We start from the raw sequence: 22,489 nt of genomic DNA on the forward strand, positions 1-22,489 counted from the left end.
CTATGGGACCAAAAGTATCTGGACACTCCTTGCTCTGGGCCTGGGGCGGGGTGAGGTATGAGGCATACAAATTGCCTGGACTCTGAAAGACCAAATCGTTTCTTATAATCTAGAACACCTGCATCTGAATGTCTACAACCTGAATGTCTGAATGTCTGCTTCCCTTGCGACCCTGTCCTGGTATAAGCAGTTTAGAGAATAGATGGTTGGATGAATGTACAGAAGTACCGCTTTAATCCATCGCCCTGTGATTTACTGAAGAAATTTGTACAGGCCTGCCATCTTATGGTGAAAATAAGCGCAACACTTTTTTTATTAACCAAGTTATTCTTATGTACTCTTTTTTAACTTCTTAAATTCTACACAGATTATGAAGAGTTCTTGCCTAGTTTCTAGTCCATCCAAAGAACAGATCAGAGCAAATGTCCATCTGTATGAGTAGATATATGGCTCTGACAGAAGACACTTTGAAAAAGTTTATCCAGCTAAAGACATTTAGAGACTCTTACACTGAAAGAAACCCGAGGATCTACACATACAGTAAAAATATGGGTCTGACTGAGTCTTCCTTCTCTCCATCCATCACAATAAGACCCAGGAACACTCAGAAAGACTCCCAATAAAAAAAAATTGTGTGGCTGGACAAAATCAGATATACATGATGAATTATTTTAAAGGCTGCACACTGCAATTGACTCCATCTTTACACATTCAGTGGATTAATTGCTTTGACAGACAGGTGACAGTGTACTAGTTATTGTCATTGTGATGTCTAGTTGATTATGGTCATGTGATCATTGTTATGGTCAGCTAATTGCACAGGCAACAATAAGAACAGCTGCGCTGAAATACAGTGAACTGTTGCTGCCCTCCTCGTCGCCGCGGAACTTGCTCGAGCACCAAGTTAAAGCGTCAATTCTTTGCTGTTTCTGACAGGATGCAGACTGACCGTCTATTCAGGAACTGTATACACTGACATGCGCAATTTCCTCCTGAGTCTGTGAATTTGGCAGTCTCCACCTTCCTTCTCTCCCCTGAAATAGCTGTCAGGCCGGTTATAGTGAAAGGTGAGAGAGTAAGAAAATTACTTGGACTGATTCAAAGGCAGCCTCGGAGGAGTGTGGGAATTCAGCAGCCATACACAGGCACGTAGATAAGATTTAGCCAAGGCAAGGCATAGTTGCAATGACATCACATAGCTATACGGCATTATTTACCCACAGTTTAAAATAAGTCAACATTGGTAATGCTGTATGAAAGTAATGCTTTGCTCATTACAACCATACGCTATTACAGCCATATTAATCCTAAGTAGGTTGTTTGGGCTATACTTTGACTGTTTTTCATCCACTCAGTCGCCTGTTGACTCGACTGCGGTTTACCCCACCCCATTATCCAGTTGCGGATACAAAACTGATATAACGAACGCATATTGTCAGTAGTCTGTATCAGAAACATCCCCTTTCCAGTACGGTTCATTATCTTTCAAATGGAACATTGTCATGCGCAATAGGGCCCAGATATCAACACTGCTCACGCGTGAAAGGCGTCTGCGTTCTGTCGGCGCGAGGAATCAGATTCCAGAGAATGTAGGAGGAACTCTGGCTTTCGCCGCAGCTGGACGCATAACGGAACGAACTGCAGAGCGGCTGTTCCCATGCATTCGTGTACGATACAGCCAACGCGTCAGAATATTTCACAGAAGTATTGACTGTGCCCGACGGGTCTCTTGCGCACCCAGGTTTTCTATGTATATACTTTAGATTTTTCGTTTTCTAGGGAAAATTGTTTTGTATAAAAGTATCCGGAAAGTGTTAGGCTATTGTAATAGGCTACGCTTTTTGTCTTGGGAGTTTTCAGGACTGAATCAGCTGCACACCGGGGAACAGAACAGAACCAGACCGTGAAGAAAATCGATCGATGATTAGAAATCGACGGACTTAACGATTCGCGTTATCGAACGAACAGCCACTCGGGGATGTGAAGGCTGCCTATCCGCAGGAGAAACACTTTCCCGAACGGAAATGACTTCATTTTGATAGCCCTCCTTGGCTGCATTTGCATGTGTGGTGTGAGATTTTTTAGGTACTTTTGAGGATGTTTGGTTTCATCACATATACGCTGTTTGGGAGCCGTATCTAAAGGCCTTTAGTTAATCCTCAGGATGTTTGCTGGACTGGTTCGTTTGGAATCCCAGGCCCGCTCCACGTCGAACACTGACAGTACCCACCTCCCGCTGGACTGGGCGATGGGAAGAGGTAATGCTTAGCGCTTTCTGTAGCGCTCAATGTGTCAAAAAGTAACTGAAGTCAAAGCTGCATAGTCGATAAAAAGGCATATAGCCCACCATTTGAACATGTATTACATCATGTAACAATCAAAACATCAATATAGTGTATAGATATATCCAGTTTGTAAAATAAAGACACAATTGGGGTTTAAACGAACACGGTAGCATTTTAGTCATGATAAATCTAGTTTGATGTATTCGCGGAAAACACACGTTAGCAAGGTTTCTAACCGGGCCATCAGTTTGTACGGTCAGCGTGTTAACTTTGTGGGTAAGAGACTCTAGATCACTCGTGATACCCTGAAATTAGCTCCATGCCGTTAAGAGCGTCATTACAGCTCCTGTCTGTTGTGTTTTGGTGATCATGAGGTTTGAATAATAATAATAATAGCCTAATAATAATGACATGGCAATTCTTTATTATTATTATTATTATTATTATTATTATTATTATTATTGTTGTTGTTGTTGTTGTTGTTATTATTGTCATCCTCGGGGTACGTTTAGGCCTACATGAAACACACTGTGACTAAATTACTTGTTTTCCTAATTTATAATGTTCAATGACAGCAGTAAAATGATGTTACGCCGATATTAATTTTTTTACTAAAAGTCATTCTTATTCTTAGTTGCAAATAACTATCAACGTGTGTTTTAATGCAGAGAAAGAAAGAGCCGCCAGTGTTAAGGCATTCCTTCACTGAAAAAAATAATTTCACATTTTAGAACTGCGCGTGCCCGTAACCCGTAACCTTGGTGGTCAGAGATTAATGCGATGCCGCAGCATGCGTCCTGGTGGCCCATTGTCTCCGCATCAGGCGGGGCACTCTGCTCGTCCTCTCCAAACGACCTGTTCCACTGATTAACTGGCACTATGGGCCTGTGGATAATACGGCCTGGGCTGCAACGGCAGTTATTTAAAAACCGTATTCCTGTGTCTTAATCCACAGGGTAACAGCATAAAATCTTTAAAGTTTTTCCTCTGAAACCTACTGCATTTAACAAGTTATTTCTTCTGACACTTGTCCTCAAGTAAATAATGCAAAAATGATAAATATTTAAGATTTCATTAAACTTTTATTTTCAGCATGCAGGCTGAAACTCTCCCTGGGATTGACATTTAAAGTGAATGTCACAGTGTACACTGTAAAGACTGCCGAGACTCTGAAACTGAGATTTGCAGGGTGCGTTTCCCCCTGAGAAAAACAGGGCAGGTCTAGCCTCTTTCCTCCTTTAGCCCTGAAGACTTTAATGTGGTCTGCCTTTCATTATTTCTATTAATAATGTATCTTCTTTCCTCTGTGTTACTGCCGCAGTCAGCGAGGAGTAAGCAAACATTTCGGGCACACAATAGAGGCTTCAGAAGAGCTGCTTTACTGTGGCGGCCCAGCTACTGAAACTGAACGAGAACTCCACAGCTGCGCCGCTCGTTCGCTAGCCCCAGCCGCTGTCTCACATCTGGGGCTGTTTAATCAGCTGAGGCCTCTTTATTTATACACACAGAGGCTCACACAACATACGCTTAAGCCGGGATAAAGGCCTCGCGCTGACACAAATAGTTCCTTTTGGGAAAAGTCTAGCTGGCTCCCTGTGAAAGCTTGGTTGTTTAAAATGAGGTTTCAAGTTTTAAAGAGATTTGCCTGAATTATGCTGAAATACATTCTCCTCGCTGAAACTTTTACTCTTAGTAAACATTGTTTTTGCTGTTGATTTGGTTGTCTATTATATCAAGTCTAGCATATGAAAATTGTGTGGTAGCTGTGTGTGTGTGTGTGTGTGTCTGTGTGGTAATCGTGTGCGTGCGTGTGTGTGTGTGTGTGTGTGTGTTTATGACTCTAGTTGCAGCTGCTCTGTTTCCCCTGTGGCATGACAGGAAGTGTGTGGCAGTCCATGAGGGCTCACAGAAAATAAAACGTGGACGGTAACAGGGCCCGAAGCATGTGCTGCTCTGTGGCTTTGGCATATGTCCCCGCAAGCTTCTCATAGGGCTGCAGAGGTATGGAGATTAATGGCAGTGTTACACCAAGTATAATCTGTGAGATGGAGCCCATCCTGATCTTAAGCCTGCGTGCAGACCTGTGCTTCTAGCTCTGACCTCCATGGAGTCTTTACCTCCAGAGATGAACACAGGATGGTTCAGCAAAAATCTGGCGTGATTTTCCGTAATAACAACAAGCGTAAATGACGGGTGTCATGTGTCACGCATCCTCTGAGATGCACGCAAAGAAACAGTGAAGCCACGCAGCTGATTCACTCCACTTCCTGTAAAACAGAGGGTAAAAAAGAGGAAGAGCCACTTTCACTTCCTGTGATGGCTTAAAGTCATTCGGCGGTGCTGCTTGGCCAAGCTCTCAGATGTGCTGAGGACGCTTAACGTGCCGCTCCGGGACGGTCTGATGACCTCGCAGACATGTGGCTTCTGAGGCTCTCTGTGACGCTGGGCTGAGGTCCCCGGGGCCCGTACAGCTGCTGGGGCCCCAGGGGCCTGGAGTGTAAAAACACACCCTTTAGCAAGCGACAGCTCCAGCTCCGAGTGGCCGTTTCCTGTGGACGCGTCTCAGTCTCTCTCTCGAGGTGGAGTAAGTATCGCTGCCAGATTGGGGCTTAAGAAATGAAGCATTTAAATGTTTTTTTTTTTTTTTTTTGCTTTGTTGAATTGAAAAGGGCTCTGAGATTGATGGGGTTTAACGGCCTTTAAGGTTAAAGGGTGTCCCAGTGTTCAGGCTGGCTTTTGTGGTGCTTACTTCTTTGTATTGATGTTGCACGCGCTAACCTGCAGTGCTTTGTGGGATTTTTTCGCGTTCCCCCTGGGGGACAAGGATTCAGACTCTGGGGCGGTAATGCGGCGTCAGTGATGTGGTCTGTTTCATGAAGCTCACAATGGGCTCCTGGACCATTTCCTTCCTCCTGAAAGGGAAAATGGCGGTAGGGTAACCTGAGCATGGCGCTGTGGTCTTCCCTTTCCCTCCGGAACAAAGCGGCGTTCACGTCGCACCACAGATGGTGTGTGTGGCTACCTGCCCGTGGCCATGGCTTTCTCTGGGTTAGTGTAAAAGGTACTTGTGTGGGTTAGTGTGAAAACCACTGTCTTGCTAGAAGGAAGTTACATGCATCCATCCATCCATTATCTATACTTGCTTATCCTGGTCAGAGTCACAAGGTGTGCTGAAGCCTATCCCAGCGTGCATTAGGTGAGAGGCGCAAATTCAATATAATAATAATAATAATAATATCATGCATTGCATATTGCCGCAAATCCCTAACAGAACCCAACAGCATAGCTGTTCCTGAGCACATTGCGATGTTAAGCCTGCTACCTAACACCATGGTCATTTCAGCCTGCCCAACACCATGGCAGTTTCAGCCTGCCCAACACCATGGTCATTTCAGCCTGCCCAACACCATGGCAGTTTCAGCCACGAGACTGTCGCTGCTAGCACAGCAGGACGGCCCCTGTCTGATTAGCTGGAGCAGGAGCCCCCCCAGGGTTCTCTTGTGTCCAGCACTGTGAAAGACAGCACTGTTTCCTCTGAAAGTGCTGGGGGTGGGGGAGGGGGGTCAGGAGAAAGGGCTTAACTGAAGCACACAGAGAGAGGCTGTTTTGGGCAGAGTCTGCGCCAAGGAACATGATCTGGGCCAGTCAGTCTGTCAGCCCATCATGAATTAATGAATTAAATGTTTAAAAATCACCGGTTTAAATGTTGGTTTCTTAATACATTGTGTAGGTGTGCAAGTGTGAGAGTGTGTTTGTGTACGTGTGTGTGTGTGTGTGTGTGTGTGTGTGTGAGTGAGAGAGAAAGTGAAACTGTAAGCTGTAAGAAGGTTCTAGATACACACTCACTCTGAGGGTTTTCTCCTTTAGCAGGTGCCTCAGGTGCAGCTCCAGGTGCAGCCCCGGGCGTGGTCTCCTCTGGGGGCGGCTCTCGCAGGAAGCTGGGCAGGAGGCCGGGGTATATGAGGGAGCAGGAGGAGGGCAGGAGGCCCCTGGTGAACCCCGCTCAGTGCGCCCCTCTGGACTCAGGCCGCGCCTCTCACCCTCCCCCTCCCTCCTCCACTGCATCCCAGGGGGGGCAGCACTACTGTCACAGCACCCCCTCAGTCTGCGACCCCGCCCCATCAGACAGGCCCCTCCCCCCCAGCAGTTCTGGCCCCACCCCTTCAGACAGACCCCTCCCCCAAAACGGCTCCAGCCCCACCCTTTCGGACAGGCCCCTCCCCCACAGCAGCTCTGGTTCCGCCCCATCACACAGGTCCCTCCCCCAAATCAGCTCCAGCCCCACCCCATTGCACAGGCCCCTCCCCCACAGCAGCCTCAGGTGTTCTCGGGGCGTGTCGCCCTGTGGGGCGGACTCTTTAGCGCCCTCTGCAGGGGACCAGTTCACCTCCAGCTTCAGCTTCATACGGCTGTCTCTGACCTCTGAGCCCACAACGGACTGCACCCCACCCTCGCCCAGCACATTAGGGTCTCCCCCAGGGGATCTAGGGCCGGGATCCGCCCTGCCTGAGCAGTCAGTCACCGCGGTAACGGATAAACCTGCGGACCCGGCGGGAGGGCAGTGGGTCAGTAGGGAGGGCAGGGGTGACCCAGCGGGGACCCCCGAATTGAAGGACCTCCTCCCAGACTCGGACTCCTGCTCCCTCTCAGTGGATTCCTCAGACTCGGCCTCGGCCTCCTCCGTCACCTCCGGGTACGAGAGCGCCACGCCCTGCGGGGACGGCTGGGACGCCCTGCTGAAGCGGTACGAGGGGATCCTGCAGGACTGCCTGCACAGCAACCGCAGAAACGCCCAGGTGAGCGTGCCTCTGAGACTGGTCACATGATCAGAGTCATCTGCTCGTCATGTGCAGGCTGTACCGCTCAGAGCGTGTTTGTTGCTGTTGAATGGAAGCTAGTTGTTAAATGCATTTGTTTCTGTCTATTTAAAGTTCTCCTGTATAATGGTGCCACACAGCAGCACAGTGGTACAGAGCAGCAGAGCGGTAGAGAGCAGCAGAGTGGTAGAGAGCAGCAGAGCGATAGAGAGCAGCAGAGTGGTTGAGAGCAGCAGAGTGGTAGAGAGCAGCAGAGCGATAGAGAGCAGCAGAGTGGTAGAGAGCAGCAGAGCGGTAGAGAGCAGCAGAGCGATAGAGAGCAGCAGAGTGGTAGAGAGCAGCAGAGCGATAGAGAGCAGCAGAGCGATAGAGAGCAGCAGAGTGGTAGAGAGCAGCAGAGCGATAGAGAGCAGCAGAGTGGTTGAGAGCTGCAGAGTGGTAGAGAGCAGCAGATTGGTAGAGAGCAGCAGAGCAGTACAGAGTGATACAGAGGGGTAAAGACTGATATAGAGCGGTACAGGGTGGACTGATACATACGTGGTGTGAGAGGTTTCCTGTGGGTTCTCCCCCAGATCGAGGCCATGATGTTGAAGCTGCAGAGGCTCCAGCAGAAGGCCGTCCTGGAAGATGATTATGACACAGGTAAGGGCACACCTGGCGCTCATTACCGCCACTTCATCACCTCCTCACCCCGCTTGGCCTGACCAGATCCCCCCAATCAGGCCTTTAGTGCAGCACAGAGCTGTCATCCTGTTAATAAAAGCAGCTTCATCAGCTCATCTGATCTTCTGAGACATTTTGAAACTAGTGTCATGTTCCCACTGGCCACGACAGTGATCAGTCGCAGTCGAATTGTACGTAGTTGTTCTTATAAGCTGAATATGTGGCAACAGCCCTGTTAAGCAATGACAGCACTTCCTCTGTCTGTTTCTAGTGTAGCAGACTTTAGGGCTGGCTTCCCTCTCTGCCTGTGAGCGGCGATCTCTTTCTGGGTTAGGGCGTTGGGTGTCCGGCGGCTCTTTTGGTTGGCGGGACAGAGAGGGGCTTGTGTGGAGGTTCAATGGCCCGTCTGTCCCGAGATCCCCTGGCGTGTCTTTCACGCGATCAGTCTTCGTTTGCGCACTTTCCCCGGGGACTGACGCCCCTTTCAGTCTCCACTGCTTCTCAAACGGGAACAGAAATAAATAGTTGATAATCTTTCTCTTATTCCACCTGACCAGTCCACTAAAATATGTTTCAGAAAACATTTAAGGCGAGAAATAGGCAATGCGGTTCCTAATCTTGTTAAATATTTGATCTGCAACACCTAGCTTTGAAAGGTTGAGTTTCATGAGCCAGAGCGAGATTCGTTGGATGCATTTGCGGAGGGCGGAGTACATTCTGTGCAAGTACAGAACCCGCGAATGTACCGAGCCACTCACAGAACTGCATCCATCATGCACTGTGAGCCTCTCCATAGAAAGGGAATAGAATGGAAATCCTGAATCAGCTCGTCAGTTTATAATCATCAGTCTGATCTCCCCAGTTTTGCTTCAAATATGCGGAGAATCCAGTGTCCTCCAAAAAACAAAGAATATGCTCAAGTTGTCCATTTTGGGCTACCTTTGATCTCCCATAGGGGGCACTGTTACACAGGAAATGGCCTGTGCAGTTCTTTTCTTCGAGTTTAATTAATTTATTTTTGGTCATCTGTACAAGAAAACATTTCAGTAGCAGAAATTATCAACGATATGTTGGCCTATAGATTTTTTAAATTTTTTTTTATTTAAAAGGCAAAACCAAAACATTCTGCCCAGTAACTTGTTACAATTTGGCTGCAAATTAAGATATTTTTTAACAAATTGAAAGCTGATTTGAACAGAACTACTATTTTAGCTGAATAAATGGGGATGCTGGACAGCTGCACATTGCTGCCCTCTAATGGACATGTGTGTAGTGGCAGGTCTTAACCTCCAGCAGGGCCGAATTCCAGCTGTGGGCCGCTCTTTCCCTCCTACGCTCACGTGACCACATTCCTGCTCCTTCTGCGGCCCAGATCTGCCTCTGCCAAGGGGCACACGGTCTGTCACAGAGGCTGGGCCCCGCTGTGAAGTCAAATGCATGTTAAACCCAGGAAGCAGTCTGCCCGTATGAGTTTACTGCAGGAGATAAGCACTTTTTCAGCTCGGAAGATGTTTTTTCCCCCCTCATCCAAACTTGTCTCACGGCTAAACTGGTAATGGACCCTTCCTGCCAGCCCTTCCTGCACCAGCCCATCAGTGATTGATTTTGTGTGTGTGTGTGTGCGTGTGCGTGTGTGTGTGTGCGTGTGTGTGCGTGCATGTTTGTGTGTGTATGTATGCTTGTATGTGTATGTGTATGTGTGTATGTTTGCGTCTGTGTGTGTGTGTGCGTGTGCTTGTGCGTGTGTGTGTGTGCGTGTGTGTGTGTGTGCGTGTGTGTGCGTGTGCTTGTGTGTGTGTGCGTGCGTGCATGTTTGTGTGTGTATGTATGCTTGTATGTGTACGTGTATGTGTGTATGTTTGTGTCTGTATGTGTGCGTCCGTGCGTGTGTGTGTGTGCGTATGTGTGTGTGCGTGTGCTTGTGTGTGTGTGTATGTGCGTGTGCATGTGTGTGCTTGTGTGTGCGTGTGTGTGTGTGTGCGTATGTGTGTGTGCGTGTGCATGTGTGTGCTTGTGTGTGCGTGTGTGTGCGCGTATGTGCGTGTGCTTGTGTGTGCGTATGTGTGTGTGCTGGGCCTTCTGACCCCAGGCTGACCCGGTCAGAAGCTTTTCCTGTTCCCATCCCCCCGACCCCCCCCCCCCCCCTCCCAGATTCCTGAACTTCTTACAGTGTGAGGCACGGTATTTCCAGGACAATTAGGTCCTGTTTCAGGCTCAAAGGCCTGTCGGATTTTAGCCCGTCATTCTGGAGGAAGTAGAGTATTGCTGGAAAATGAGCGTGTGCAGGACTAACGCCTGCAGCTATCCCACCAGCTACCATGGTGAAATGCACCATGAAATCAGTAACATCTACCCTTCAGTAATGGCATTTTAAATAACATTTTACTTGTGAAATCATTATGGAAGAGTGTAGAACATTTTATGAATTATGTGACTTCATCTCTTGACCAGCATGTCCTGTTTAATTTGCCTCTCTTGTGTTCCGACTGTCTGAACGATCTGCTTCATCGGCCTGAACAGCAGCTCAGTAGGTCAGCTCATTGGCCTAAATTTAAGGTGCAGTCTTCACTCTGGCCTCTGCCTGCCACAAGAGTTTCTGTTTTACCTGAAAAGCAGGTGTGTAAGTCTATGTGTGAGACAGAGTTCCTGAGGGGTCTCAGTGTATAAGTCTGTGTGTCAGATGCTGACAGAGTTCCTGAGAGGTCTCAGTGTGTGAGTCTGTGTGGGAGACAGGTCCTGAGGGGTCTTAGTGTGCGAGTCTGTATGAGATGCTGTTGCTGAGGGGTCTCAGTGTGTGAGATGCTGTTGCTGAGGGGTCTCAGTGTGTGAGATGCTGTTCCTGAGGGGTCTCAGTGTGTGAGTCTGTGTGTGAGATGCTGTTGCTGAGGTCTCCCAGTGTGTGACATGCTGTTGCTGAGGTCTCCCAGTGTGTGACATGCTGTTGCTGAGGTACCTCAGTGTGTGACATGCTGTTCCTGAGGTCTCTCAGTGTGTGACATGCTGTTGCTGAGGTACCTCTGTCTGCTTCTCCAGCGGAGCACTTTGGGCAGAAGCTGGAGGAGTTACGGCAGGAGAAGAGCGTGCTGCAGCTGGGCCTGCCCTCCAGGCACCCCGCCGTGTCCCACTTCCTGCAGCGGCTCCGGGTGGGGGTGAGCGCCGCCCTGCAGGAAAGGGCGGGAAGCCACAGCGGGTGAGCGGGGTTGGGCGGGACCTTTACAGAACTGCTTGTACACGTCGGGATTTGAGCTTTGGGCCCAATCAGCTAGCACGCTAACATGGATGCAGGTTTGAGCTGATATTCAGCCCTGAGCTGGATACTTAATTTTGCATTGCAGCTTAACATCAGAGTCAGCTGTCAGTCAGAAGTAGCACTGTGCGCTGATCGTGCTGTGTTTGCGCTGTTTTTGGGGAGAACAGAGAGAGGCAGGAGTTGGCAGCAGAGGAGAGGGGGCAGGGGTCGCCCCAGGACAAGGACCTCTCCCAGGACCCCAGGAAGAGGAGAGAACACCTGCTTCAGGAGAAGAAACGTGTCCAGGTAATGCGGTCACGGCCATAATGGACTGTAGGTGCACCAAAATCTCAGCTCAATACGGACCTCGGTTTGATACATTGTTGGTACCGCAGAAGAAAATTAAATGAGAACTGTTAAAATCTCTTCATTTATTATGAAAATGTAAACAGTGGCCACAACTGGCCATAATTCCATGCTGAACAAAATTTACATGAAGTAATTGACTCAAAGTCTTGAATTTAAGTTTGCATAAAAAAAGATCCACACGTGTGTTAAAAGACTCTGCCTCGAACCATAAGTCCCGTAATGAGTGTGCTCCCCAACACCGTGTCCCAGAGTGTGCTCCCCAACACCGTGTTCCAGAGTGTGCTCCCCAACACCGTGTCCCAGAGTGTGCTCCCCAACACCGTGTCCCAGAGTGTGCTCCCCAACACCGTGTCCCAGAGTGTGCTCCCCAACACCGTGTCCCAGAGTGTGCTCCCCAACACCGTGTCCCAGAGTGTGCTCCCCAACACCGTGTTCCAGAGCGATGCTACCTCCTGAAGTAACGCTCCTGCTTCTGAGAGCTTCGTTGCCGATAACGACGGTTTCCCATGCGCAGGAGGAGATGCAGGCGCTGCGCCGCAGGCTGCAGGAGCTGCAGGGGCGCAGTCAGCGGCTGGAGGAGGAGCTCCTGCAGGAGGAGCAGCTGGAGGAGGGTGTGGGACCCGCCCTGCGCAGCTGCAGCCCCGCCCAGCTGCAGGAGCTCAGCCGGGTGCTGGACGACCTGGTCACCTCCGAACACCGCGCCCACATCTGCAGCCAGCTGCCCCCCCTCCTCCTCAGGTCAGAGTGCCCCCCCTCCGCCCCCCCGGCCTCCTCCTCAGGTCAGACTTCCCCCCCTCCTCCTCAGGTCAGAGCCCCCCCCCTCCCCCCCCCCCCCCCCCCCCCTCCTCCTCAGGTCAGAGTGCCCCCCCCCTCCGACCCCCCCCCGTTCCTCAGGTCCTTCCCGAGCTCAACACTGCCACCCCCGCCCCCCTAGCTGGCACCCAGGCCCACACCCATCAGGTCAGAGCACACCCAGCTGGCCCCCAAGGCCCTTCCCCCCTCCCTGCCCAGCGGCCTGGCTTCATTTCAGTGGCAGAGATGCTGGTTTACTCACAGCTCCTGTGAAGGAGGGCAATCATGCATTAGCTCTATTGAAGTACGTCATGCCCGGCGCCTTCTATAGTTACTGATAAGCAGTGATTGCGTTAATGTAGTTTTATTTCTGAAAAGTGACTGAAATGACACAACATGCCCAGATGCTGAGGTCTTCACTGTGAGTGGAAATAGACTTTCTGTTCTGCGTTCCCTCCCGCTCATGAGCACAGTCAGGGGTGATTCTGTGCTGAGGATGAAAGATTCGCTCTCCAGGAAACAGGTGCTGCTGAGCGGGGGTTCCTGCGAGATGAAACAGAATAATTTAGACTAAACAGTGTACATACAGTCAGTTAGACTGTGTAACCTGGGAAGCAAACCGTCCCATCCTGTCCCCCCCCACCCTCAGGTACAGTGGGTAACTTTCTCCCCCAGCACTGGAAACTGATGTATTCTATCCCTGTATTTTAACTGCAGACTCGTGGAGCAGGAAGCAGCACTGAAGGCCAGTATCAAAGAGACCAGCGCTAAAGTAAGATACACGCATGTGATATTCAATGACTTTCATTTTCCCTGAAATCTGCTCTTTACTTACAAAAAACCCCTTACTTTCATTTCCCCAGTACACTGACTGATACGTATGTATCCAGGAACAATAAAAAGGATTGTTTATTTAGATTCAAACTGCACCTTTTGAGTCTCTTGTTTGTTGAGACGGATGAAACACGCTCTCCTCCCCGTCCCCACCTGCAGATTGCCCCACCCTTACCCCAGGTGTGTACGGCTCTGCTTTGATGTTTTTAGGTCAACTGTGTGTGGAGCCATCTCTATGTCTCAATCAGTCCGCCTCTAACCCACTGCTCCATAGCCACCATACCCATCCTGTTCTACTATACAAATATGAATGATCACTGAACGTTTCCTCTGAAGGTATGGAGAGGTAAGGAACACAGTGGGTATGATTTGATTGGAGGTCCTGTTTGAGTGACAGCTTTGTGGGCGGGGTCTCTGTGCAGGTGCTGATGAGTCAGAGACTGGGCGGCGGCCTGCAGAGGAAGGTCAGCGCCAGCGAGACGCAGCTGCTGGCCCTGCATGAGGCCAAACTGGCTGCCATCTCAGGTAGGCCTGCCCCGCCCAGCCCTAACCTGCCCCATCCTAACCTGCCCAGCACTGCCCTAACCTGCCCCACCCTGTCCTAACCTGCCCAGCACTGCCCCAACCTGCCCTGCCCTGCCCTAACCTGCCCAACACCTCCCTAACCTGCCCCGCCCTGTCCTAACCTGCCCAGCACTGTTCTGACCTGCCCTAACTTGCCCAGCACTGCCTCGCCCTAACCTGCCCTAACCTACCCTAACCTACCAAATACTGCCCTAACCTGCCCCGCCCCACCCTGCCCTAACCTGCCCCGTCCTGTTCTAACCTGCCCAGCACTGCCCAAACCTGCCCCGCCCTGTCCTAAACTGCCGTGCCCTGCCCTGCCCTAACCTACCCAGCACTGCCTCGCCCTAACCTGGACTCTGAGGCCTGTGTGTGTGCCACTGCAGGGAGTGTTTTGAGCCTGAGTGTATGTGTGTCTGTGCCGCTGCAGGGAGTGTTTTGAGCCTGAGTGTATGTGTGTCTGTGCCGCTGCAGGGAGTGTTTTGAGCCTGAGTGTATGTGTGTCTGTGCCGCTGCAGGGAGTGTTTTGAGCCTGAGTGCGTGTCTGTGCCACTGCAGGGAGTGTTTTGAGCCTGAGTGCGTGTGTGTGCAGCTGCAGGGCGTGTCTGGTCCCTGAGTGTGTGTGTCTGTGCCGCTGCAGGGAGTGTTTTGAGCCTGAGTGCATGTGTGTCTGTGCTGCTGCAGGGAGTGATTGGACCCTGAGTGCCTGTGTGTCTGTACTGCAGGGAGTGATTGGACCCTGAGTGCCTGTGTGTCTGTACTGCAGGGAGTGATTGGACCCTGAGTGCCTGTGTGTCTGTACTGCAGGGAGTGATTGGACCCTGAGTGCCTGTGTGTCTGTACTGCAGGGAGTGATTGGACCCTGAGTGCCTGTGTGTCTGTACTGCAGGGAGTGACTTCTCCAGTGCCCGGGAGCTGAAGGTGGAGCTGAAGGCGCTGTGCGGGGAGCGGGAGCGGCTGGAGAGCCTGGCGAGGAGGCTGCAGGCGCTGAGCTCGGCGAGCAGCAGGGAGCTGGCCAGGATGAAGAGCGAGCACGGCCTGCTGCAGCACGACCTGCAGCACCGACGCGCCCAATACGGTGAGACGCACCGGGACGTCCCGACTGGGCTGGGGCGGGGGGGACTGTGGTGCTATTTGAGTGGGAGGTGGGCGGTGGGGTGTGGCATGGGGGGATGGGGGTGTGGTGCTGTGTGGACGGGGGGGAGAGGGGAGGGGGGTGCGTGGTGCTGTGGGGGATGGGGAGTGAGGAGTGAGGGGTGGGGGGTGGGGAGGTGGGGTGTGGCATGGGGGGATGGGGGTGTGTGCTGTGTGGACGGGGGGGGGGGGGGAGGGGGGAGGGGGCAGGTGTGGTGCTGTGGGGGATGGGGAGTGAGGAGTGGGGGGTGGGGAGGTGGGGTGAGGCATGGAGGGGGGGGGGGCGTGGTGCTGTGTGGACGGGGAGTGAGGAGTGAGGAGTGGGGAGGTGGGGTGTGGCATGGGGAGCGTGGGCACGTTGTTCACTTTGGCACACAGCTCACCTGAATCACTAAGTGCAAATCAAATGAACAGATTCCTGACATGGATGGTGAACAGCCTTTCCCTTTTCCACACTGTCAAGCTTATATAGATAATGGGAGTTTTATAATGAACACGTCAGGTACATGGTGATGCTTATCTTAGCTTATCTTTTAGTGATTCACTCTCAGAATACCATCCTCCTCAAATCACACGTCTCGTTGCAGTTAATTGCCGTTTTGTGAAGGTCATTCTTAAAGCAGCCTATCGAAGGTGCCAGACTCTCTTGGGGGCTGGGAGGAGGGAGGTGCTAATTCTCCCCCCTCCCCATCCGTCCCGTGTCTGCACTGTCTGTTAATGATTCGTTCATTTGTGAGGGATCGGGGCCATCTTTCCTTACGCTTAGTCAGACGCTTATCGGTCATGATTATCACTTGAAGGCTTTTTCATTGTTTGATGTGTGGCCTAAAAACAGGTCCGAGGGACAGAAGTGGCCACTAGGGTTTCATCACAGACCAGTCCTTCTTTGAAATTAAACCAGACAGTTTTTTGCTTTTGCTGTGCTGTGTGTGTCTGGGTGCACAAGTGACGGTCAATTTAACCCCAGCCACACCACTGCTGTGACAGTGATTGCTGTGATTCTTCCTGGAGGTGAGTGGAGTGGCAGTGAAATGGTTTGTGAAGCCAGTATCTCTGTCTCAAAGCTGTCCCTGTGTCAGGCATGGGGACTATTATTTAGCTATTATTTGTCTTGTTGATGGTTTGATATGTAGTTTACTTTCAAATCTGATTTAGTTACCGGGTTCAAACAGCCACCTTCAGTGCAGCTCTGTGCTTTCACTTCCATAGTGAATGCACAAGGGGGCGCCGTTTCTTCAGGATGTGAGAAACCCATACTCCGTTTCACTCTCACACGCACAGATTTTTTACGGACACACATTTTTTACAGACTGTGATTCAAGCTTTTCTCGCTCTCCACAGTGCCAAATAAATGCTGTAAATTATCACTCAGCTTCAGTGAAACATTCTGTTTGAAACTGCATAATGATGTAAAGATTTTTCATTGCGGTAGGAAAGGCAGGGACGTGTTCAATTTAAGCCCAGCCACGGCACTGCTGTGACAGCCAGGGAGCGGTTCTGACCCATGGAGCATGTCACTGTGTGGAGAGCATGAGCTTTGTTTGACTACACCCCCCAGGTGCCCTGTGTCTCATACCGTTCAGGAAGAGACACATGAATGTGATGGTGCCCTTAGATTCCAGACCCCCGCCCTCGTTTCCACAGAAACCCCAGCCTCTTGATCCTTCTGACAAGGGGTTGAATTGTTGCCACTGGCAACAAGAATAAACCCTGATGGGTAATTATTGTAATTTCATGTGTTTAATTCTCAAAAAATGTGAGATGAATTCAGGGCGCGTGTGTGTGTGTGTGTGTGCATGCACATGCATGCAGGTGTGTGTGTGTGTGTGTATACACTGGAGTGTGTTTGTGTGTATGTGCACTGGTGTGTGTATGTGTGTATACATGTACATGCATGCAGGTGTGTGTGCATGTGTGTGTGTGTGTGCATGTACATGCATGTGTGCGTTAGGTGCAGTAGCTGGTAAATTATAGGTTATGGGTGGTGTTAAGTGTCCACTGAGGGCGAGTTCAGTACAGCTTGCATGATATCACAATGGCTCTCTGACACATAAAGGGCACATTGTGTTCCTGTCCCCACAGGGAAGCGTAGTGTGACACGCACACCGATACACACACACACGTGCGTGCGCGCACACATGTACACACAGACACACACATGCATACAAACACACACACACACACATGTACACACAGACACACACATGCATACAAACACACACACACACGCACACATAGACAAACACGCATCCAAACCAGAATGGTGCTCTTGAGTTTGGAATCATCAAAAAAAAAGCTTTGATATCGGTTGTCTTTCGGGTGATCTTTGCTAGTGCCAACTGCTTTCTACACATCAAGTCACCCATAATAATAATCCTGACCAATGCAGATCATTGTTGTTTTAGTGGAGATTATTGTTGTCTTAGTGTAAAATCTTTATATTTTCATCCTGAGCTCTTGCTACTGATTCTAGTTCAGAGTAAATTATTAAAAGAAAATCCAAAAACCAATTTATTAGTGTAATTCACAGACAATTAACAGCTTGTCTCCTTAGAGCCCTTAAGCATTAGTACAATCTCAGCCAATCAACCACAGGTCCTTTTTAGCAGAGGGATAATGACTCAATGTCAGAAGAGAGATAATGGACTCACTGTGCCCAGATGGATAATGTACTCACCGTGCCCAGAGGGGTAATGGACTCACTGTCAGCAAAGGGATAATGGACTTACTGTCAGCAGAGAGATAATGGACTCACTGTCAACAGAGAGGTAATGGACTCACTGTGCCCAGAGGGATAATGTACTCACTGTGCCCAGAGGGATAATGGACTCACAGTCAGCAGAGAGAGATAATGGACTTACTGTCTGCAGAGAGATAATGGACTTACTGTCAGAAGAGAGATAATGTACTGACTTTCAGAAGAGAGATAATTGATCCACTGTCAGCAGAGGGGTAATGGAGTCACCATCAGCAGAGAGATAATGGACTCACTGTCAGCAGAGGGATAATGGAATTACTGTCAGAAGAGAGATAATGTACTGACTTTCAGAAGAGAGATAATATACTCACTGTCAGAAGAGAGATAATTGATATCCACTGTCAGCAGAGGGGTAATGGAGTCACCATCAGCAGAGAGATAATAGACTCACTGTCAGCAGAGGCATAATGGAATTACTGTCAGAAGAGAGATAATGTACTGACTTTCAGAAGAGAGATAATATACTCACTGTCAGAAGAGAGATAATGGATCCACTGTCAGCAGAGGGAAAATGGAGTCACTGTCAGCAGAGGGAAAATGGAGTCACTGTCAGCGGAGGGATAACGGACTTACTGTCAGCAGAGGGATAATGGACTTACTGTCAGCAGTTTGTCAGAGCTTCTCCATAGTGGCTTATCCTCTCCTGCTCACCCACAGTATCGACATTAACACATTCTCACATCACAATGGCTCTGTCAGCACCAATACCCATCATGCCGTGCACCCTTGGCTGGACTAGCCGCTGGGGCTCTTGACCCAGAATGCCCTGAGAAGGAGAAAATGAGTAAATGAATGAAGCACTGGTCAGCTCCTCGCTAAAGTTCCAATTCATTATTTTACTTAATGGGAACTTAGTTTCTGCATAATAGCATAGCATAATGAATGTTAATATCCTATAAGGAGAGCATTGACATTTTTTTATTTTTCCAGCTTGGAGAATATCAGACAAAAATCTAGGTTAAAACATGGCAGTTACATCACAGTTATTTGGCAGACGGTTTTATCCGCAGTGGCTGTTGATATCATGTGTCCTTTTTACATTTGCACTTCAGCAGGTGCTATAATCCAGAATGGTTTACACAGCACATATTTTATCGTATTTGATTTGATTCTCCATGTGAATGGATGCTTTGCCAGGCTGTGGTGCACAGCCAGTGGACTTCAGTGCGAGTGCTAATGAAAATGAGAAGAAGCTGACGCTTCGGGACAGGTGGAGGTACAGCTTTCTTACCGCCACAGCGTACACGTCCTGGGGAACCTGTACAGAACGTTCCGGTACAGAGCGGCGGTGCGGTCCCAGCTCGGAGCAGAACCGCGGGGTTGTGAATGTGGAATATGGGAGCAGCGTTTATTAGAACCTGCGTTTATTAGAACCTGTCACTCAACCCGCCTTTCTGGATCCTTTGTGTCAGCAGCCAGCAATCTGTCTTTTACAGACACGCCCACCCAAAGCTCACATTTATCCTGCTTTTTAATCTGCTAATCCACTGGTGCATTTTGGAGTGTTATTATTATTATTAATATTATTAAGGTGAAGTACTCTGCTCAAGGGTACAGAAGAATGGGATTCAAACCTGCATCCCTCACTGCACACTCCTCACCACAATGTGCATTTATCCTCGGTGAATGCTGACACATCAGACTTCGGTTGCATACTCAGATCTTCCAGAATGAAGCTCTTGTGTTACCCAGCTGTGGGCTCTCTGGCCTTGAATAGTCTGTATGGAAGCGGGTGGTAATGAAGCTCGTTCATATCCGTCTGCATTTGTTTTTTCATATTTTTACTTCCGTTTGTTTTTATGGATTCCTGAATTTTGGCTGCACTTTTGCGAACTCATATTTTGACAGATTATTGAGTGTTTCGCTGTCAGATTCAAGTCCCCTTGGTAACACTGACATCTCCTAGCAGCAGGGTAACCATGGCAGCAAATTGGGCAGCACTCACTTTCCCTCCCGTTCCTGTCTGTCTTTGTTAACGAGCAAACAGCAGAGTTCTGAAAGCATTAATCACGCTGAGCTCTTTAACTAGATTACCCCATACAGTTCCCCTCCATCCTTTAGTAAAAGTGGCATCTCTCTTTTTCTCTCCCTTCTCACTCCCCCTCTCCTCTCTCTCTTTTTTTCTTAGTATGGGAACCTCAAGGGTCCTATGAATCATATGATGCCTTTATTTTGGCAAGATTTTCGTTTAAATGTGTCTTTAGATTTCTGCTGTATTTTCGTGCATATTTAACAGCTTATGTGTTATTTTTGAATGTGCTGAGGTTTGATAGTGTTTCTGAGGTTTAAATGGCTGATCTCATTCGCCCTGGCTCAATTCAGTAATAACTCCAATCACAAGTTTGACCCTCAGGAGCTGCCATAGCTCAGTACATACAAGATATACATCTAACATAATGCTGTGGTCTCTGAACAGGACACGACCCCACCTCAACACTAGTCATCTTTTAGTTAAGCCTCCATTCATCCACACAGGGGACACGGTTCTCTCTTGTAGCCTAATTTCAGAGGGTAGTGCTGGGTGTGGGTTCAGGCTGTGCCTGAGTGGGCCTCCAGGGGTGGTGGCTGTGGAGGAGAATTCAGTCCACTGAAGCTCCGGTTCGGTTCCTTTATTAAACCTGACGCCCCGTATCTTTATTTATGAGCCGTCCTGTGAGTCAGGGCTGAGAAGCACAGCGCCAGAAGGCCGTGAGTGCGTGTGGATCCCCGCTGTGCCAGAGGTGGGGTGGGCGGGGCAGGGGGGAGAAAGAGAGAGAGAGACTGAGTGAGTGACTGAGTGAGACAGAGAGAGAGTGAGAGTGAGAGAGAGGGACTGAGAGTGAGAGAGTGTGGATTGAGAAGGTTGATCGTAAGAAAGCAGCTGCCTTCTGTCACACACACTGTCACTCACACACACTATCATACTCTCAGATACAAGTGCAAAATGGGTGTGAGAGAAAATAGAAGTGTGTTTGACAGAGTTTGAAATGGAAGGCAGTTTGAATTCTCAGTTCCTGATTGGCTAACAGCTTTTTCTCAGACAAAGCCCGACCCCTCTTAGCAGCACCTTGAGTGTCCTGAACGGAGAGAGAGACCTCTAATGCAGCTTTAAAAGTTCTCCATCATATCCAGTCTGTATGTGCCACTAAGTGCATGACCCAGTCTGTTAATTTCTATTTCACTGGATCGCACATACCCCTTCCAAACTGTACCCACCCCCACCATACTTACACCCTATCAGGCCAGACATGTACCCACAATGCACAGGAACCTACACTACACCACACACACACACACACACACAAACACACACATGCAAACACACTATCATTATTCCTTGAAATATTGTCCGAGTGGGATCATTTCAGTCTGTAGAAGGAAACTTCCATAAATTATTCCTACCTTGGTGCCACTGAAAACACCATTTACAGTAATTTCGGTTGACCGCTTCTCTCATTTGCCAGCTTTAAATATTTTATAAGCTCTCGATTTCTGAGTTTAATTATTTTGTGCAAGTTGTGCTTTATTAGCTGTGTCTCCTGAGTGAGTGCCTTAACTCAGCAGGTTATATGAAGGACACAGTCTCTGGCTTCCGGTAATGGAGACTGTGGTCATTTAGAAGCTATTTAATGCTTCTTATTGCATCATTTCAACCTCAGCAAAGAGAGCGACCTCACACGCTGTTTGAGCGGTTTGTTCCTTCAGACCAGTACATTTGTCCGTTTGATGATTAGAGTGTCTGGGATTTACTTTCTCATTGGCTTTCGTCAGCCGTTAAATTAGATTATCATTAGAACCAACCGTTAAAATCTCCTTAAACTTATTTTAATTTTCCATTTTATCGGTTTCGTTTTGGGGAATTATTTAAGTGTCTCTTGATGTGGTTAATGGCTCTCTTTTGAATGTTGTTTTCTAGAAGGCTCAACTGCAGTACTGAGTCTGATTTTATTAAATCTGGCTCAGTGTCACTTCAGCGTTTTTCCACCGTCCGTCAGAGATTTTACGCCGGCCAGAACACCAGGCTGGGTGGCTGAGTGGGACCGAGCCTCGCGTGGTTCTGTTTGAGGCCGCAGTGCGCGAGAGTCACACCGAGTCTGCGTTGTGAAACCTCGGTCTCCCTGCTGACTCCTGATCACAGTCTGTGCATGCTGCAGCCATTCAGACATGTGCTGTGGTAATTAGTCCCCTGGAAAGGTCTGCCTCTTCTCAGCCAAGATGCTCCAGTGTGACAGTGAGGAGAGCTTTGCGGAGATGGTGGAGACCAAGCGACAGCTCTGATATAAACTTAGCAAACTGCGCCAATTAGAGTGGGGGAACTTTTTTGCAACAAAAAAAAAAAAACATTCAAAAAATGTTTAAAAAAAAAATTTTTTTTGGGGGATCCTGGTGTCATCATCTGCAGGCCCTGAACTCATGTTTCATAATTAGCTAATTAGCACCTCTAATTAGCACCTCCATCTCTGCCCCGGCCACTTCCCGTCTCTGGCGCTGAGGATTGTGGGGCTGCATAGTGAATAGCGCTGAGCATGATGCGGGGGGAGGTGCGGAGCAGGAAGTGTGCGAAGCTGATGCTGATTGGTCAGTCTGGGTTTGGTCCTTCCCACAGTGCTGTGCTGTAACAGTTTTCAGCGCTGCCTGGAAAGGTGTGTTGCTCCTGCTGTGAGGTGAGAGGTACCTTTAGGTCTTATTAGCCCGGGCAAACATGCTGAGCCTTCATTCACTCCCCTGCTAAAGCTGTTGTCCTGGGTCGCTTTTGTTGTTTTGAACTTCGTGAGCGCACCGAATCTGCAGATTGAGATGGTTTGTTAGCTGTGGTCATGCACAGTCTCTTTGGTTTGTTGCAGCCATGGTCATGCACAGACTCTTTACATGACCGGTGGTTGTTTTCCTCCTTCACAGAGAGCATGCAGAGGGAGAATACCTTGAAGTACATCGAGCTGCTGGAGGACAAGCTGCACAGGTGAGTGACGCACGCAAAAGGCAGCATGCAGACTGTACAGGTGAGAAAGAGCGCCCCCTACAGTCCAGCCCATGCATCCTGCTGCTCGCCCCAGAACCCACAGTT

At 49.3% G+C, this 22,489-nt stretch overlaps 1 protein-coding gene across 7 annotated transcripts in view; it reads left to right on the forward strand.

Moving 5' to 3' along the window:
- Nucleotides 1-1,502: 1,502 nt before the first annotated feature.
- Nucleotides 1,503-22,489, forward strand: part of disc1 (DISC1 scaffold protein) — a 28,550-nt gene continuing 7,563 nt past the window's right edge. The window contains exons 1-10 of one of the 7 annotated variants that reach the window (XR_004763381.1): nt 1,503-2,258; nt 6,153-7,081; nt 7,675-7,744; nt 10,799-10,955; nt 11,183-11,300; nt 11,878-12,101; nt 12,873-12,927; nt 13,412-13,514; nt 14,443-14,631; nt 22,324-22,384. Coding sequence is in view for 6 of the 7 variants with exons in the window: in XM_035400650.1 (XP_035256541.1) it covers nt 2,165-2,258; nt 6,153-7,081; nt 7,675-7,744; nt 10,799-10,955; nt 11,183-11,300; nt 11,878-12,101; nt 12,873-12,927; nt 13,412-13,514; nt 14,443-14,631; nt 22,324-22,384 (2,000 nt within the window). In the remaining variant the exon portion in view is untranslated. Of the gene's footprint in view, nt 2,259-2,780; nt 4,870-6,152; nt 7,082-7,674; nt 7,745-10,798; nt 10,956-11,182; nt 11,301-11,877; nt 12,102-12,872; nt 12,928-13,411; nt 13,515-14,442; nt 14,632-22,323; nt 22,385-22,489 lie in introns of those variants that run through there. The other 6 variants (XM_035400650.1, XM_035400651.1, XM_035400648.1 and 3 more) reach the window with 6 other exon arrangements.

The sequence above is a fragment of the Anguilla anguilla genome, chromosome 18 (genome assembly GCF_013347855.1).
Source record: "Anguilla anguilla isolate fAngAng1 chromosome 18, fAngAng1.pri, whole genome shotgun sequence".
Lineage (NCBI taxonomy): Eukaryota > Metazoa > Chordata > Actinopteri > Anguilliformes > Anguillidae > Anguilla > Anguilla anguilla.